Here is a 20,998-nt window from a genome sequence, read left to right as displayed (position 1 = left end):
AACCATTCCAAGTAACTTCATAGTAGTCCTTTTTTTTAGGTTTATGTCGATAGCGTTTCCCCTCTGCAAGCTCACCATAAAACAGCTGTTTCGGCATGCGTTCATCTTTCATTGAACAATATGGCCACACCATTTCAGTTGGTTCCTCAAAATCATAGCTTTAATTGGGGTGATGCCTGCAGAAACAAGAACATCTGTGTTTGGAGTAAAAGAACTCCATTTAATTTTTAAAATGCAATGAAGGCATTTCTGGTGGAATTGTTCTAACAGTTTAAAATGCCTTTTATAACAAGTCCATGTTTCACAAGAATACAACAGGGACAGTAAGACAAATGATTTGTAAAGAGCCAGCTTTGTATTCTTATTTATATGTCGCTGTGTGATCCCGGCATTTTCCTCATGAAGAACTTGTATTAATGGTGGCTGTATGGAAGTTGGAAAGTGGAGATATCCCTCTGGAGCACGTTACACTAGCAATCCGAAAGTCCACAAAACACCAGCATAGTATATATATATATATATATATATATATATATATATATATATATCAAAAGAACATCAAAGAAAAAAGTTATCAAACGCCGTTTATTGTTTAGCTTGCAATTGTTTCATTAGCTTCAATTAAATCAATCTTCCCAAAATAATCCGTTCTACTATAGACATATGGTCTGAAATTTTTGGGGAGGAGACTAGTCGATTATATCGACCCCAGTGTTTCACTGGTGCTTAATTTATCGACCCCGAAAGGATGAAAGGCAAAGTCGATCTCGGCAGAATTTGAACTCAGAACATGAATACGGACGGAATACTGCTAAGCATTTCGCCCGACGTGCTAACGAGTCTGCCAGTTCGTCGTCTTCGTAAATGAGTAATTATTATTATTATTTTGGTTTGGTGAAAGTGGTCATCAAGACAAGTCTTTGGTTTCAATGGTTGCTATGCGTCATTGTGGCTTTGAACTGATTGATCACTCTCTCCATCCTCATTCTATGATTTGGATCCCATCTGACTTTCATCTGATAAAACACTTGCCTCGGAACCAGTATCGCAACGTTGATGACATCATATCTGCTGTTGATGACATTTTTTTTACCAGTCGGATGAAAGCTTCTCAACCAATGAGATCCAAGCACTGCAACGCCGATGGAAGAAGTGTGTAGACTGCAAGGAGGACATCTTGAAAAATACACCTCATTTGGTCACATTCCATGAGACCATCTTGATCAGTCGATGAACTCTTCAGCTGACTCCAGTATTTTCGTACATATGATATAAGCACATACACATATATTTCTGGGTTGTAATACGTAAGTTATATATCATATGCACATCTATCCTGGGGTACATGAAACGTTATTCCATACACTCAACGCTTGCAAACTCAATGAATACACAAATACATATTCATAAAGGATTTCGTTCTACGTGAAAGCAAGACGCAGTCAGTCTCTTAGGCAACTTGGCATGAGGTTTCATTATTAATAAACAATTCCTCAGCAAGGTTAATGAAGCATAAAAAGAAAACATTTGTCTGGCACGTTTTATCTATGAAGATATCACTCTTTGCTCTCATATTTCAGGTTGACGATCCGAAAGTTTTGCCCAAATACTATTTCAGAGATGATTCGCTTTTATTGTACGACTGTGTATATAAGTACGTGTCCAGCTATATAGATCTCCACTATGGTAATTATATTCGATTATTCATTCATCTTATTTATAAGATATAAATAGAAATGGATGGGAGAGGAGGAGTCAACACAGTATTGGACAAAAGAAATACCAGAAATTTAGTTACAATAGCTCGTTGCCATCCTTCTCTCTCTCTCTCTCTCTCGATTACAACTCGATTCCTTTGTTTCTTTTGTCCTCTTTTCTCCTTACTTAACTCTCTCGAATTCACTCTGTTATCTCTGAAATCTCTAAGCTCCTGAACAGCTCTCTCTCTCACTTTCTTTCTCTCTCTCTCTCTCCATCTACTCCCCCCTACACACACACACTCCATCCTCAGTTCTTCTGCTCTCTTTAATTTTACTGTTTCCTCTCTCTTGGTCTTTGCCTCATCATACCTTATTATCAACTCCCAACATCTCATTCGCTTCTCCCAAATTCTTCAATCTCTAACGGGTGTGCAGTCACAGAATCAGGTCCAGCACACGGTCAAATTACTTAAACGGTACGGTTACTCACCCAGACAAGTCAAAGCCGTACCCGTCCATATCCGGTTTCGTCCCTCACATTAATGTGATCTGATAGAAAACTACCGATCCAAGAGATGAGAGACTGGTGGAAATCTTAGGCGAGAGGATTCTGCATACCAGACACGGTCCAAAGATTTGCTGACGTCTATGACGAAAACATTGCTTTCACCAATTTTTTCTAAGGTGACAGGCCAACGGAAGCCTAAACAATCTCACCTCGAAGTTTTCTAAATCTTTTAAAAATTCCTCTACTCTGTCTCCGAACATCTCAGGATGTGCACGTGTTCTACAATCACAAATTGTAAGTGATGTAGAGCTGAGTGTAAATGTTATAAAATACATACAACTCCAACCAGCCGCGTTGAGTGCTTCTTTCTTTCATCTGTCCACTCATATTCCTTGTCTCTGGTTCAATTCGGGTCCGTTATATTGATAAACTACAGAAATGGCGAAATATCAGCAGCCATCGCTCCTGAATGCGATCGGGGGACGAGTTGTCTCGCCTGTCTATGACTTTCAGTGGTTTTCACTCAGTGTTAAGAGGGAGTCGTCCCCACAGCGCTATGTCAGAGCGTACCAGTGAACAAGCAAAACACATCCATTGAGTATGTGCGGTCGATAATGTTCACAACACTAGTGCTGCTTTTAATTCATTATAGTGTGTGTGTGTGTGTTGTGTGTGTGTGTGTGTGTTGTGTGTGTGTGTGTGTGAGAGAGAGAGAGAGAGAGAGAGAGAGAGAGAGAGAGAGAGAGCACTACCAAAAATGTGTGGAAAGAATCGGGAATTGACTGAGAAATTTTTGTAGGAGGCCAACTGCTTCATACACCTGAGGAGTTGAGAGGAACGTGTCAGTTCTCTCCTGCAACTGACTGCGACTAACAATCGTATTCCCCATTTATTTATAATTTCAGAAAAGGATGAAGATGTTGATGGGGACGGAGAGTTGCAGGATTGGGTAGAAAATATGTCCGTGCCAAGCAGAGGTGGATTGAAGGTATTTCCTGTTCATAATTCTATACAAAGTAAAATCTTGTTGCTGTTGCTGCTGCTGCTGTTGCTGCTGCTGCTGCTGCTGCTGACGTTGCTTAGTCCCGTAATGGCTCTTTAGTTTCATTTGTTAAATACTTTTTTTTTTGTTTTTTGCTTTTCTTTTTACAGTGGATTGTAAAATCATTAGAATAACAGAAAATATACCTTGGTGTTTTTATTTTTATTTTTGGTCCTTAATGATCTGAATTCAAATCCTATGGAGGCCACCTTAACTTTTAATTATCTTAGGAGTGGATTACACAATATAGTCGTCAACTACTTGTTGTTGGTGTTGGTGCGAATTAGAATCTCTATAAAACATTTTGGATATGAATCAAATTATAAAGAAGAATAGGACAAAATTGGTGGAGAGATTCATTAAGATTGAAGCGTAAGTGTGCGATTAGAAGGAGATTTGACTGCTGTTTCTGGTTAGCCAAGCAACTATCTAGAATACACTGGTCAACAAAATGAAACCTTTTTTAATCATCAGAGTTGCTGATTAACTTTTCTGGGTTAAATTTTGATGCTGGTTACGAATCTGAAGTCCGATTTCCTCTGTCAGGTCACATTTTCATGTTAATGATGCCTGCTCTTTTAACTTATAGGATACGTAAAGCATGTCTATATAAAGTATATTGAATACAAGATACGATGATTTCATGGATTTTTATTGTACAAAATTAAAATTATTGTGTAAAAATAATTTAGAATACACTCAAATGCATAACAACTTAAAATCTTTGGGATTTGGACTTTCTATGTTGTTTTGTCTCTGGTTCATCCCTGTATAACATCCAACAGTAGTCAGCTAACATTCCTGCATTCCAAAATCCTTGATATCGATGTTCCATCGATGCAATATCTTGATGAAAGCGTTCCCCATCTCATCAAACACTGCTCCAAGGTTCCCTGCAAAAAAGTCCAGAATCAAGGAAATGGAGATCCGACAGTCCATTGCAGTGTTGGAGTCTAGAAGACATTTCACTCCATTTCTAAACTCTAGAGATCTCTTGTTGCCTGGGAAATTTTCACAGAGCCATTTGAAAGATTCCCAGGCTTTAAGCTTAATCTCATCCAGTGCTGTGAGGAAGTGGTTGTCATTCAGGAGTTCTTTTATCTGTGGACCTATGAATATGCCCTCCTTCAGTTTTGCCTCGGGGATTTTTGAAAATTTAACCTTCACATATTCAAAACCTTTTGAGCTTTTTCTGGTAAGTGTCTTCATGAATTGTTTCATGAGGCGAAGCTTTATGTGAAGAGGGAGAAGAACATTTTCTGGGTTTAAAATGGCTTACTCGGGACGCTAGAGACTCCCTGCTCATATGATTTTCGCAAAGGTCACTCTGATTGCACATAGTGCTTGTTAGTTTCACGACTGTCCCATAGGCATAAAAAGCAACAATATTTGGTGAACCCAAATTGCATTCCCATCAACATTCCAATCACCTTCAAGTCTCCACATATTTTCCAGCTGTAGTTTGTATACTTTATGGCATTGAGGAGTACTTGCATGTTTTCATAACACTCCTTCACGTGCACTGAATGTCCTATGGGAATGGATGGTTTCTTATTGCCAGTGTGTAGTAGTACTGCCTTGAGGATTCTCTTAGATGAATCAGTGAATAAGCGCCATTCGGCTGGAACATGCTCTTGGAACAAACAGCGAAATAACTCATCATTGTTATTACTGAAACATCAACAGAGAAGCATGAAGTCAGATCCCTATTTCTCTTCCTGAAATGAGTAATACAAACATCTTTCTTAAGCAGACACTTTTCTTGTAGCCAAGTTCAACTTTATCCTTCGACAATGGCAAGTCTCTAACTAAATCATTTAACTCTCCTTGAGAAAATTTCTGTGGTACGTCTTCATTTTCACTCATGAAATCTGCATCCACTTCGGTCTCTTCCACAGCAGTAGTTTTTTCTTCAGGAAATACGCCTTCGTCAAACATCTGAAGGCCATTTTCTGGTGGTATTGGAATAAAAAGATCTTCATCTTGCTGGTGTTCTTGCTGATTCCAAGTTGGGATACACAATCTTATGCTTGGTCTTTACAGTAAACCCACATACATTAACGTTGCAGAAATAACAGTCCAAGAAACGATCCTTTGGCTCTCTCCATATCATAGGTATTGCAAATGGCATTGCTCTCTTCCTCTTATTTAGCCAATCCCTTGGTCCATTTGAACAAGCTGAGCTGATGATGTGTGGGGCCCAACTCTTATCTTGTTTCCCAAGAGAGCAGCCAAATTATAACTGGTAGATCTTCTTGATTTCACTTGTGATGGCACGTTGCTGGGCTTTGGTGGTAAATGAACCACAGACATGACAAAATATATCAGGACTGTTTTGATATATATGTGTATATATATATATATATATATATATATATATATATATATATATATATATATATATATATATATATATATATGTATATATATATTTATGTGTGTGTGTCTATGTTTGTCCCCCCCAACATTGCTTGACAACCGATGTTGGTGTGTTTACGTCCCCGTAACTTAGTGGTTCGGCAAAGAGAACGATAGAATAAGTACTAGGCTTACAAAGAATAAGTCATTGGGTCGATTAGCTCGACTAAAGGCGGTGCTCCAGCATGGCCACAGTCAAATGACTTAAACAAATAAAAGAGTAAAGAGAATCAAGAAAATATTTACACTTTCATTAAACTCTGTTGTCGGTTTCGATTGTTCTTAAGTAAAAGTTGAAATAAATTGAATAAATTCTTTTAAAGGGAGAAAGTAACAAGAAGACATACTTTCACAACTGGCAATGATGTGGCTAAGTGGGCCTTGTGCCTGTGGTAGGAAAGAAAAGAATGTGGCTAAGATCTTCAATTTTTGGTTTGCACATTTTAAAAAATATCATACAATGCTTTACAAAATCTATACAATTAATGAATGTCTTGAAGAACTTATTACTCAGAATTTAGTTAAATTTCATAAATTTGTATGATTAACAAAAAAAAAAAAAATTTCTATTTCTTGAAAATCTACAACTTAAAAAGAAAATCAAAGCGAAATGGATCAGTATTCCTTTTTTTTATCCGAAGTTTATTCTGAAGTCAAAGTTTTGAGAAACACTGCGGCAATGTGTGATTTGAATAGATTAGACTGTTAATTTTAGCAGATCGAACGATTATGTAGACTTTTCCTAATATCATTAAATAGTTAAATACAGTTGTATATAAAATATCTTCTATTGTCTGTTAAAGGGTTTACCAATGAAAGATGGTAAGGGTCACGTGTCTTCAAAGGAGGACTTGAAATGGATTGTGTCCGTAATCATCTTCACCTGCAGTGTGTCACATGCTGCTGTCAATTTCCTACAATATGACGAATATGGTCACCCTGCAAACTATCCATCGATGCTGAGGACACCGCTATTAAAAGACAAAGTAAGTTTCTCTCTCTCTCTCTCTCTCTCTCTTTTTTTTTTTTTTGTTGATAACATTAATAGTGTTAATATGGGTTGATATGTGATAATAAATAATTAAAAAAATATGTGATAATATATGATAATGTGTAATAACGAGTAATAATGTGTTAATCTATAACAATGTACAATAATATGTGATATTAGGAGAATATCTGTTAATATGCGATAACATGTGATAATGTGGTATGATAAAGTAGGAAAGATGCTATCGTGGCGAAACGAACGACTGGAAAGTGAGTTTGTGTGAGAATAGTATGGATTCAAATGGAGGTGATGAAGCGGAACAAAGACTGCGGGGGGAGTAGTAGTAGTAGTAGTAGTAGCAGCAGCAGCAACAGCAGCAACAGAATATATTGGGAAGGAAAGAGTTTGAGAAGTATTGGTTTGTGAAGTCTCCTCCATCCTGTGAATGGTTTTATTCTGGATGCAGTCCAGAGTTAAATGTGCGCGTCTACACTGGGAGGTGTCCAGACGACCTTAATAGTTGAGCATACGTGAGCACAAGCGGGTGCGCACACACACCCAGAAACATATACACGAACACAGATATATCGTAATCCTGTTTAAATTATTGTTGCCTCGTTCTTTTCTCTTCCTTCCTCTGTTCTCTCTCTTTCTCTCTCTTCTCTGTCACCTTTTCCGTCTCTTTGCACACTGCCACCTCTTCCCAGCATCCATCTCTTCCTGTTTCTCTGTCCAGTCTGCCTCTCCCAGAGAAACCTGTGGCGTATGCGGCAGATTTGAAATAAGGACACCTACCTTCTCTTCGTCGACGGAGACCTCCCCAGTGGTAATGCACCCTTCCACGCGGCCCCACCCGAACACTAGAAATAGCAGCTGCTTTTCCCCTACCTTGACAACGAGCTCACACGTCCGACTCGCTCGGCTTCCTCGATCGAAAAGGCCCAATGCTGCCCTGCCTGCGCGCGCGTCACTCCTGCCCCTTCCTCTTCTGGTCAGCTCCCCAGCTGCTGACTTCATCCCACACGCCACCCTGATCTTAAAGATCACAATCTCTCTACTCCATGTTGTAGTCCACCATCCAACCGGGATGGCGCCTTGCGCGTCGAGATCTTCTCAGGCTAGGCACCTCGTTCTCCCCCTCTCCACAATCGTCGTCTGACGAAGCGACAATCCTGCGAAGGTCCAAGACATGTTCTGGCATTCCATCCACGGAGACGTTGTTTCTGGAATTGACCACCGTCACCGTTCCTCTGCTCCATTGAGACGAACAGCGCGCCTTTGGTGGCTTAACCCAGACTTCCTCCCCTATTTTCACACAAGCGGGTCCCTTATCTTCCTTGTGGCCACACCGTCACTTTCTGTACCTCATTGCTATATCTCCTTTGTTCATCGTTGCTCATGTGTTCTGTTATCTTGCAGTATTATATATATATATATATATATATATATATATATATATATATATATATATATATATATATATATTATATATATATATATATATATATATATATATATATATATATAATATATATATATATATATATATATATATATATATATTGTAAAAGACTAATGTTTTGTTCTCGTTTTTCCAGTTACTAAGACCCAAGATTATATTTCCATCAGAGTGTCCGTCACATTTCTCATTTATCATCAATTCTTGTCAACCATCACTGATAAATAGTTGAAGAAACTAGTGGGTCTGTTCTAAGGTACTGAAATCTGCAGGATCTGTAGATAGACACCTGATGAGGGGTTTTTGTCACTTGTTCCATTTGTTGTGTAAATTTTCACCGATTGTGTTTAACTTAATTCTAACACACACACACACACACACACACACACAACACACACACACACACACACACACACTTTATAGACTTATTTTACAATGTGTCCCTTCAGTCGATATCAAACTCAAAACTTGAAAGCTAATAATATTATTTTCCCAGAAAACTATTCAATAACGAATGAATTGATAGGTTAATTTCCTTTTTTTATTTGTTTCATTGTTTCGTGTATCAGGCACCCAGAACCGAGAAGGATATCGTAGATGCCCTGCCTAAGGTAACAACAATTTTCGATGTTTTAAAAGTCACAAGCGTCCTGAGCAAAAGAGAAACCAATCCTCTGGGAAATTTCGATGTAAAATATATCTGTCATCAAGTGGGACTTCAATGCGTCGCCGAGTAAGTATTCATATCCGATTATGTGAAATATGTGATATGTGATCATGTACAGTAAAGTGATAATGTATGAATATGCATGTGATAATTTGCAATATTAGGGAGTATCTGAAGGCGACGAGCTGGCAGAATCATTAGCATGCCAGGCGAAGTGCTTAGCTGCATTTCGTCCGTCCTTACGTTCTGAGTTCAAATTCCGCCGAAGTCGACTTTGCTTTTCATCCTTTCAGGTTTGATATAATAAGTACCAGTCAAGCAATGGAGTTGATGTAATCGACTTATACCCTAACCCCTAATTTGAGAGGATTATTATTATTATTATTATTATTATTATTATTATTATTATTATTATTATTATAAAGGTGGCGAACTGGCAGAATCGTTAGCACGCCGGACGAAATGCTTAGCGGTATTTCGTCTGCGTTACGTTCTAAGTTCAAATTCCGCCGAGGTCGACTTTGCCTTTCATCCTTTCGAGGTCGATAAATTAAGTACTAGTTACGCACTGGGGTCGATGTAATAGACTTAATACCTATGTCTGTCCTTGTTTGTCCCCTCTGTGTTTAGGCCCTTGTGGGTAATAAAGAAATAGGTATTTCGCCGGTTCTGAGTTGAAATTCCGTCGAGGTTGATTTCGCTTTTCATCCTTTCGGGCGTCGGCAGAATTAGTAGTGAAACACTGGGGTTGATGTAACTGACTTACACTGGGGTTGATGTAACTGACTTACATCCTCCCCTGAAATTGGAAGCCAATATTAGGTGGTATCTGATTGGATTAATGTGATTGTGTGATACGATAATATAGGGCAATGTGATAATTTGTGATACTGAGTGATAATGCTGGAAAATAAATATCCGTTTGCTGATTAAGGAGCAAGAGAGAGATGTTAAGCTAGAAGCCAGGAGGAGATGAAGAGCAAAGATTTGGCCGCCTCTACTGAATCACAAAGAGGAGGGTGTTACGGTTCAGTGTGGAAACATCTGATAATCGTTGGAGACACAGTGTGATGACATCAGTTCCTCTTGGCCAAAGATCCATTCACTTTGGTGAGGGGAAAAGAAGCACCTTCTTCTAGGTATTATCAATAGCAAAATGCGATACGTTTTGTTTTACAGGAAAGCTCAAAAGTAGGTATACAGCCGGGAAAAAAGAAAACTCTTACAATACTTACTCTTTACTCTTTTACTTGTTTCAGTCATTTGACTACGGCCATGCTGGAGCACCGCCTTTAGTCGAGCAAATCTACCCCGGGACTTATTCTTTGTAAGCCCAGTACTTATTTTATCGGTCTCTTTTGCCGAACCGCTAGGTAATAGGGACATAAACACACCAGCATCGGTTGTCAAGCAATGCTAGGGGGACAAACACAGACACACAAACATATACACACACACTTATATATATATACATATATACGACAGGCTTCTTTCAGTTTCCGTCTACCAAATCCACTCACAAGGCATTGGTCGGCCCGGGGCTATAGCAGAAGACACTTGCCCAAGATGCCACGTAGTGGGACTGAACCCGGAACCATGTGGTTGGTTAGCAAGCTACTTACCACACAGCCACTCCTGCGCCTATTATTTATTTTTATTTTTAAAAAATTAATAATTTCAGTGTCATTAATCATAATAATACATTTATCGTAACTATGAATAATACTTTTATCGTAACTTTTAATTTTTTGATAAAAAATAAATGAATATTGTACGTGTTTTTTTTTTTTTCATAACTGTATACCTACTTGTGCACCACCCACCCTGTGTCTGTAATAATGTGTATCACCGTAGGATTAATGTGATAAAGTGTGACAATATGTAGTTTTGGTAGAATATCTATTATTAGGCGATAATAGGTTGTGTGGTAATGTGCTAATATGAAGTAACATATAAAAGGTTGTGGTCAAATATACAAGTCAAAGTCGATGCGAAAATACATCAAGAAATATAAACACTTGGAGAACTTCGTTCATTATTGATGAAAGATTTTCTACAAATTCACTGAAATGAGACAATAAAACAGAGTCAAACTGAAATCTTATCAAATATAAAAGGATTGTCTATAAACCAAGTTTAATTTATGTTGCAGTAATTGTTGTTATGAGGTGTATTTGTTTGTGTCTTTCTAATTTTCTTTCTTTCTCATTGTTTCTTTTCTTCTGTTTTAGGTTCCAATCGAATCTAAAAAGAATTACTGAAGAAATCAGTGAAAAAATTGAAAACCGTGGTTGGCCTTACGACGTCTTGGATCCTCCCTTAATTCCTAACTCTATCGCTGTTTGAATGTATGTGCCTCTGTGTGTGTGTGTGTGTGTGTGTGTGTGTGTGTGTGTGTGTGTGTGTTGGTACATACATACATACATACATACATACATACATATTCATATCTATATATATATTGCAAATATATAACGATAATAATAACAAATAATAATAATAATAATGACAAATAATAATAATAACAACAACAACAGCAATAATAATAACAATAATATGTTCTCTTACTTCTCTCGCAGATTTCGGAGTTTGGTCGTGGATGTGATGGAGCACAACGTTCGGAGTTTAGTGAATCACATCACTTTGAGTATTTTATTGTCAGTCTGGCATTTAATTGGTCTATGTAGGCGATGCGACAAACGGACGTTAGGATTCCTAACTCCACTGCAACATCAAAGTCAGGAACAAAAATTATAGTCACACATACACACACACACACATTTATATACGTCTATGTGTGTGCATGTACGTATGCATGTATGTATACATACATACATACATACATACATACATACATACATACATACATACATACATACATACATACATACAACATACATACATACATACATACATACATACATACATACATACATACATACATACATACATACATACATTCGTGTGTGTGTGTATAATTGGTATTTACCTTAACTGCCTATATACGTAATTATTTAAAAATATAATGACATGACAGACATTTCCTTTAGGTGACATAAAAAGAGAAAGTAGAGCTCAAGAAAGAAGAGTTCCGTTGCTGATAGAAAAGAAGGTGTGCATGGGCGTGTCCTTGGCAAATAGCATTATGTTGATACAGTCATTTTGTTAGGGTATAACTTGCTGCATTTTCAGCAGATATTTATTGATGCACAACATTTATTGAATATCTCTGATTTAGCAGTTAAATAATCAGCAAATTTATTGTATTTGATAATTAGGAGATGCTTTCAAACTCTACTTAATCCACAGATATTTTCCTGTTTCTCTCTTTTATAATCTTCGGCAATCTTCAGTTAATGTTGTGGTTTTGTGCTTTTCTCCAGTTGAAGTTCGATTTTCCAATTCTGTTTGAATTAACCAGATTGGTTTCATCTGAATTAATTTGAGATTTAAAAACTGAAGGGGAAGAGGGATTCTAGCCATAAAGACAGACTGTGTACCGGGTATATTTTAATTAGCAATTTGCATTCGATTCGAAATATATTTCCATGACGACAACCCTACTCCAATGAAGCCGACACTCTTTGTTGTATGAAATGTCACTTTCCTTCTCTCCCAGGGCATAGCGAAATTCTTCAGTTACATTCTTGTTTTCTATCCATATTTGCTGCTTTAGTTTACACCAAGCTGACTTCAACTTTTGTTGTGCTCCAAAGTCGATACTATAATAAATACAGGAAAGGTCGAGATCATCCTAATCGACTGTAATCCACGAAGACGTAACCAAAATGTAACCGTAATCCAATGATTGAAACCCATTAAAGAACATTTGAATAAATTCAATATTTAGCAAAGTCTTTGTCCTAACTGAACCCATTGTGTGTTTGGGTGTATAAAATAAAAGACTGTTGTTTTTAATTAAATATAAAAATCTGCTTAAGATATCAAAAAATGTAGACCACTATCTACTAACATATCTTTCAACACCATTATATACCAACGTATCTTTTAAGACTAATATATACTAACGTATCTTATGATATCATTATAAACTAACGTATCTTATATCTACCAACGTATCTTTTAGGATCATTATAAACTAACGTATCTTATGACATAGTTATTTCCACTTGAAATTTCTGTGCAATTAACTGGGTATGCAATTAAACGAATTTGTTTTGTAGGTGTTTATGAAATTTCGCTATATTTTCAATAGTAATCAAGGTCGACTAAATAAGTCGCATTTGAACTGTGGGGGTCGATGTAATCGACTCGCCCGCCTCACTCAAAACTGCTCACCTTGTGTCAAAGTTTGAAATCATTATATCTTAATTACGAGCTGGCAGAATCGTTAGCACACCGGAGAAAATGCTTAGAGGCATTTCTTCCGATTGCACATTCTGAGTTTAAATTCTGCTGAGGTTGACTTTACCTTGTAATCCTTTCGGGGTCGATGAAATAAATATCAGTTGATCACTGGGGTCGATGTAATCGAATTACCACCATTCCCCCGAAATTACTGACCTTGTGCCAAAATAAATATATTTTCAGCAGTTAAGTATCTGGGCTATACTCCATGTCTATTTGCCTTACACATATCTATTTGCCTTACACATGTCTATTTGCCTTACACATATCTATTTGCCTTACACATATCTATTTGCCTTACACATATCTATTTGCCTTATATGATGAATCAGTAATAAAACATTAATTTTGCCTTACAATACGTTTTGTGTTCTATTTATCAAAACTCTACCTGAAACAGCTCGTTATAATGTTGATTATTTGTCTAGTGTCTGGGACACTTGTTTACAGATCGATTTCTTCAGCTTCGAATGTGGTTGCAAATTTTCTACAATAAATTCTCTTCACAAGAAAATTTTAGTTTGCGTCTTTTGGGGATAGGAAGAATTTACATTCATTTCTTCATGTTTGTATTTTTTTCCTATTCGAAACAGAAAACACATCAATTAATGCGATACATTTTAGTTGAAATGATATATTCGCGGTTGATTAAATAGGATTTTGTAAATGTCACTTTGGAATCCATTTGATAAATCAAAGATATTCCTGAAGAAGTAGAGAGAAATTTAAAATTCCTTCTAAATGGATTGTATTCAAGCGTCCATTGTCAAGTGGTTGTCCTACCAAAGCGACATCAGTTATTTTATTGTCGGGCAGTATTTTCGTGCCCCCAGGAGGAGAATGTATCCAGCTACACGTATCTTTTTGCATTAGATTTCATTGCTATCGAAATGTAGGTGGAAAAAAAAGTCTAGAGCTTTCTCTAAAACAGGGGAAATGACTGTTGTAGCTTTTATCATATATTTGCAACTTTTAATACCTACATGTCATATTAAATATAATTTGGAAATACGTATATTGCAAATTCTGAAACCAGATATGAAATTTGCATCCAGATTTTCGAAGAGAGGCATCTTGCATTTTCCCCGACAAAATTCTACAAAGTGCTATGAACAACTCATGCTAGAGTTAACTCCCTTCCAATTCTATATTACGTAGTTACTCCCCTTGAAATCATTACCTTCGCAATTCATTCCCTTGAAAATATGAACTGATTTTTTTTTACGACGTTATGACGATAGTTTCCCCCTCCCCTTTTTTTTTCTTTTTCGGAAATTGACCATGTTAGGAATAAAGGAGAAATACCGTTTATCGCAGGAAGGGCGTCTTATGGGACTGGATTTTATTTTTGTAGGATAATTTTAAAATAATCAACTATATTGGTGATTGCCTAAAACTAAATCTCATATTTGAGCAGTAGTTATTAAAGCTAAATATAAACTATATATATATGTAGTGAATCCTGCATGCATGAAGTGGATTCGATCCACCATAGCCAAATTTAAAATAACACTACTACAGAACTTTTCCCATAGTGGAACAATGGTTTTTCTCTGGCAGCAGTTTTACATTTTCCAAATGCCTTTACCTAGGCCGAAATAATGCTTTCACCACTTGACCTTTTCTGACCTCCTCTGCTTCACAAAAAGCTAGAATAGAGATAACAAGACCACCAACTAAATCTATTGTTCTCAATCCTTCTGGATCTTTATATAAGTAAGCACATCCCAAGCAAAAATCAGTCAGTCACAGTCGGTGATGACTCAACGGGGTCTGGCTGACCAACCTTGATCAAAGGGAGAGAGGAAGTTTACTGTCAGACAACAACCAACACTTCTCTCTAGCTCTAATTCTGTTCTCTTACAACATCATTCTGTCTCAGCAATTACTACTAAACAATGATGAGGACACAAACACAAACTTTACTTCGCATGCTTTTGGATGTATCACAACCTGTCTGTTGAGGCAAGGTATTTGTAACGTAACGGTAAATAAATACCTTCTTAAAACTTTATACATTGTGCATATTTCACATCCTACAGTAAACAATTATAACCACAAATTATTATCGTTACCACTGCCTTCACCAAAATTTCATAAAAAAGTTTACCATACATTGCTAAATTGGCAATGAAATGTAGACGACTGACCGGATGGATTCTTAGAACCTTTAGAACAAGAGACCAGGAAACCATGATAGTCCTCTGAAGGACACTTGTCCTAAGCCACTTTGACTATTGCTCTCAGCTATGGTCACCATCCAGTGTCAAGTTAATCACAGAACTTGAGGCGATCCAACTAAGCTACACGAAGAAGATGGCCTCTGTGCAGCATATAAGCTATTGGGAAAGACTCAAGAGATTGAGACTCTATTCCTTAGAGCGTAGGCGAGAAAGATATGCCATAATATACATCTGGAAGATTCTAGAAGGACTTGTTCCAAACTTTGGCATCGAGAGTTACACAAATGCTAGAACTGGGCGCCACTGCATAGTGCCTAGGACTCCAAATTTGCCATCAAGATGTAGGACAAGATACTGTGATAGCCTGGGCTTCCGAGGCCCACAACTCTTCAATATCCTCCCGAAGAACCTGAGAGACCTGCATGGAGTGGATGCAGATGTCTTTAAAATAAAACTGGATCTCTTCCTGTCAGGTGTCCCAGATGAACCAACTTCACGGCAGGAGGTGCAGATGAGGGCAGCTGCATCAAACTCTCTCAAGCACTAGAAGGCATTTGCTAAAAAGCATTCGTGAAGTAAAATCATGTAGCAACACCAAATGACGGTGCCCCAGCATGGCCACCGCTTGTGAGCTGAAACTAAATAAAATAAAAAATAAAAAATACAAATTCTGCCATTACAATTGGTGACTCCAACATTTCATCATCAATAATATAGGTGACCACACCAAAATTCAAAATACGCTGTTACAATTGGTGACTGTCGACTTCAACTAAAAACTTTATCGGCTCAAAATACACCGTTACATATATATACATACATTTGGCTGGAGTTATATAATCAGGCGTTATATAATCAGCTCCATTTGGAGCTGATTCAAACAGTTACTTTTGTTTTACGCACACACACACACACACACATGTGCACACCCACTCTTGCGCCCATATAAAAAATAAAAGATAAAGATATGTCCTGCTTCCTTGCCCAGCATCCCTACTGTCCTCTGTTTGGCCGAACTGGTTCTCACTTTGAAATGCTTTTCATTTACAGATGAATCTTACCAACAGCTCTTGGGAGTTGTTATGGGAACAAAAATAGGTCCCAACCACATGAACCAGTTCATTGGCTACGTTGAGGCCTGGATGTTCTCACAGTTGACTGATCCCACCCCTGAGTCATACAGTTGGTACAATGAAGACTATTGGTGTGATCCCCACTCTCCCAGAAATGATTCAACTCTTTCCTCTCTTCCACTTAGTCCTTCTACATTGCCCTTGAATTCTCCTCTCCTGTGTCCAGCATCTCCATTAACTTCCCCGTCATTTCCATTGCCCTCAACCACACTTCTCTTGCCAGTACCGTCCATTACAGGCCAACAGACTGTCACTCTTACCTCAACTTCTTCTCCTCTCTCCCTCTTCACACCAAACAGTCCATCTCCATTTCTCAGTTCCTTTGTCTCCATCGGCTCCATAGCGACGACCATGGCTTCAAGATGCAGTCCAGACTCATGGCTTCACCACTTAACCTAATTAGGAGAAAATCACCACCACCACCACCACTACCACCAGCACCAGCACCACACCACCACCACCACCACCGCCGCCATCACTGTTATTCAAGCTGCCCTTGCATGCACTTGGTTGTTGACTGCTCATCAGCCCCACCCATGCTGTCCCGCCCTTACCTGTCCCCCCTATCACTTACCTACCATCCCTCCACCCTTCCCTTCCAATGCACTATTTTATACACCTTCAGCTGACTCCTATCTGATCTCTCCACTTCCCACATCTTCCCCAACCTGCCTCTCCCTTCCTTCAAATGCACCTGCAACATACATGACCAACTGGTTCATAGCTCATCCTCCACTCCTGACACTCAGCCTGGCTCTTTCCCTTGCTCTCATCCACACTGCCACACCTGTCCCTTCCTCTCTAACACCACCTTCTTCACCAGTACCTACAACAGATCCTTCTTTGTGACCAACTCCTTCACATGCACCTCTAGTAATCTGATTTATGGCACTCACTGTTCTCTTTCTCACTCTCCATACATTGGACAAACTGGTCAACACCTGGTCGACCATTTTGCCAAACACCTTCAGGACCTCAGACTCAGTAATTATATCCTGGTCTCATGCAATTTCCACTCAACTGATCATTCTCTGCAACATCGGTTTGTATGGAATCGCCTTGCATGTTCCTGTCTCTGTCTAGAGCAGAAAGTAATTTGCTCTCTCCATACTTCAGTCCTTCATGGTCTAAATTCTCCACCTCTTTTCATTTAAAATCCTCCTTCACACACACACACACACCACCACATACCTCTTATATTTCCACTGACTGTCCCCTTCACTTCTACCCTACACCTCCTACGCTACACTGTCTAATGCATTACTAACATCACACACACATTAACAAGGGCAAACAGCATACACACATACATGCATGCACACACACAAACACACACACATGCACACACGTGCACACAAATAAACACACAATATCCATGCACACAATAGTTTCACACACACACATGTCCTATAATCTCATACACATATAAATAGAAACAAGGACATATAAATCTATTTTCTTTCCCTTGTGTCCATCGTTGTTGACGCTGACCAAGAGAAACGAAGACAGGCAATGGTGTGGCCAGCCGATCAGTCCAAGATTTTCTCACTACTTTAGACCAATTTCAACTCAGCTTCACAGACTTTATATTCTTCATATTATCACATTTTTAAACATTATCACATTTTATCCAACATTATAAAATTATCACATACTTCCACATACAGGGCTTTTGGGCTAAATTTGACAATTTCCATAAAAGGTAAACAAAGCACAACTCCCCCACCCCCACCCCACCAACATCCAAACTTAAAATTATTTCTTTAAAAAGTCAAAATATATAAACTAGATTATGGCTGGGAGATAACAGTTTACTCAAAGGAGCCACCCTCAGTTTCCACCCCAGCCTCAAGACGGCTCTGGAATTTGGTGCACATGTTACTCACTGTGGCCTTGGGAGGATCTTGAAACACTTCTTTGATCTTGGCCACCTGTCCAGCCTTGGTCTTGCATGGAGAGTGGCTGGTGTCTTTCTCAACTGTGCCTCACACATCTAATTTTTGGCTTCTTAATTCCTCCAATTTTAATCCCATAGATTAAATTTGGAGGAATTAAGAAGCCAAAAATTGGAACTTGTGAAGTTGTAGAATTTCTCTGACAACCACTTCTGACTATTTCTGGAAGCATGGGGAGGAGCCAAATCCTATTGCCACACATATGGGCTCCCAGGGGCAACTATCTCCAGCCAGGGATTGACTACAGTCTCCAGCAGCCTTACATAGTCATCTGAAACAAGTCTAAGCCTTATTCAAAGATGTGGGGGTGACATGATGTCAACCTTCCTGGAAACATACCCAGAAACCATCACAGTTTGGTGAAACTTGGTTTCCATGACGTCCATGTCATGTCTTGCAGCCTTCACAGTGTTCGCAGAGCATTGAACAGCAGTCGTGATGTTGGCATTTTGACACTGAGTGCAAGCCATCACGATACAGCTAACCCTTTTCCTATATTCAGATGGTTTCCAGTCCTCCATGTCAGATAGCTTCTTCTCAACTACAATGAGAATCTTTATGCTCTCCAACACCACAGACTGTTCACTAATACAATCGACCAGTTCCTCAAAAAAGGAGATATATAATATAATCATGAAATTTACCTCAAACACTTTGTATAATTATATATTCCATTTTTACACAAAAACCACTGAATGTCACACATTTTAAATATGTTATCAAACATTATCACATGATCACTTTATCACAAGTATTAGCCTATCATCATGTGTTATCAAATATTGTTACATTATCATACAATATAACATGGTGGTTTCAAATTTTGGCACAAGGCCAGCAATTTTGTGAGGGGCGGTAAGTTAACCCCAGTGCTCAACTGGTACTTATTTTATTGACCCCAAAAAGGATGAAAGGCAAAGTTGACCTCAGCATTATTTGAACTTAGAATCTAAGGATGAATGAAACACGGCTGAGCATTTTGCCTGGCATGCTAATGATTCTGCCAGCTGGCCACCTTAAATGTAATATTACATATTAATCCATAATATCACACAATTAGACATATCACATAGTGTCACATTATAATATGGTATGCCTTTATCAAATATTTTCCCATGCCACTATCCAATACCAGCACATATGACATCTTTATCACATATTATCCCACATCACTTTATTGCAATGTATTATCATACCTTATCACATAGTAATATTTATCAAATATCTCATTAATTCATACCACCACACATAAACATTAGATGCTATCTAATATTAATAGATATTATGCAGCATCTAAGAGAGAAGACTACATTGGTTTGGACATGTGGTGCATATGAATGAGGACAGCTGCGTAAAGAAATGCCAATCACTGAAAGTGAATGGTACCCGTGGAAGAGGGAGACCCAGGAAGATGTGGGATGAAGTGGTAAGGACCGATCTCATGAAGTTGGGCCTCATGGAGGAAATGCAAAGGACCAAGATGTCTGGTGATATGAAGATATATCAACTTACAAAAATATCTTGTAGAAAATTGGAAATGCTACTCAGGTGACTGCCTCTATCTGGGGACATAAAATTTCAGTCAACTCAACGATTTCAAATCCCTTCTTAATAGCATTGATAACATTATTCACTTCACAATAAATTATAGGCAAAACCAATTCCCTCTCCCAGACATTTTGATTATAAAGAATGACATGAACAATGAAACTGACACCCACTACAAACTAATGGGTTCTAAACGGTGCCTATTATTTACTTCATTCCACCCAACACAAACATTTGGACAACAACCAAATCCCCCAAATTCCTTGCCTTTCCACTATATATCAATGTGCAGACAATACTAGGGATCAAGCATGAATACATAAAGGAAATTTGTTTATTACAAACTATGACTGAATCAGCAATGAAAGCATAAAAAATATCTGATTTGACAATCACTGGGGACGCCTTTCAGTATTCTATGAAAATCGGTTAAAGATGAAAGTGAATTAGGTTTTGTGTCTACTGAAGAATGTAAGGACTTTGCTATTGCTCCTGGGATTAGTTGCTATTCAAGCTAATATTAAAGAGTCACCTTTAAGTGCTGATATCAAAATTACACAACCTAAAACCCCTAACTCTGCAGGAATCTATTCCATCGACCGTTATTGCATCTCTGTCTTCATTTTAGCCATGGTGCTTGAGTCTTCTTGAGCACAGTAAATCACCAATCATTCTGAGCCTTTGTCATCTTCTACATGAGACTCAGTGCTTCGAGAGCCACCTTCATCCCATGTCTACCTGAGTTTCCCTCTTCTACAAGTTCCATTCACTTTAAGTCACAAGAACTTCTACATACACCTGTCCTCGTCTGTATGCATCAAACCAGTGCATTCGTCTCTCTTGTACATTTAATTCCATGTGTGCCTAACTTTTCTCTCAACACATTGTTGCTCTAAGATTGCAGATCCAGTGGGGCATACTAGCTTCATTCTCCTCTAGTTTTTCTATGTCCTCTGCATTCATGGCCCACATCTCACTACCATGTAGCATTGAGATTCCTGCACAGGAAACAATACTTTGAAAACA

General features: G+C 38.2%; 1 protein-coding gene across 1 annotated transcript in view; it reads left to right on the top strand.

Annotated features, from left to right (window-relative positions):
* LOC115215767 (polyunsaturated fatty acid lipoxygenase ALOX15B-like) overlaps window positions 1-11,142 on the top strand; it is an 18,232-nt gene extending 7,090 nt beyond the window's left edge. Inside the window, exons 2-7 of the mRNA XM_036505724.1 lie at window positions 319-323; window positions 1,581-1,686; window positions 3,114-3,196; window positions 6,472-6,654; window positions 8,688-8,851; window positions 11,017-11,142. Of these exons, the coding sequence (XP_036361617.1) occupies window positions 3,167-3,196; window positions 6,472-6,654; window positions 8,688-8,851; window positions 11,017-11,131 (492 nt within the window). The 5' untranslated portion in view covers window positions 319-323; window positions 1,581-1,686; window positions 3,114-3,166 and the 3' untranslated portion in view covers window positions 11,132-11,142. The remainder of the gene's footprint in view (window positions 1-318; window positions 324-1,580; window positions 1,687-3,113; window positions 3,197-6,471; window positions 6,655-8,687; window positions 8,852-11,016) is intronic.
* Window positions 11,143-20,998: the final 9,856 nt, after the last annotated feature.

The sequence above is a fragment of the Octopus sinensis genome, linkage group LG9, assembly GCF_006345805.1.
Source record: "Octopus sinensis linkage group LG9, ASM634580v1, whole genome shotgun sequence".
NCBI classification, from domain to species: domain Eukaryota; kingdom Metazoa; phylum Mollusca; class Cephalopoda; order Octopoda; family Octopodidae; genus Octopus; species Octopus sinensis.
The sequence above is the reverse complement of the archived record's forward strand: the minus strand, read 5'-3'. Positions and strand labels throughout refer to the sequence as shown.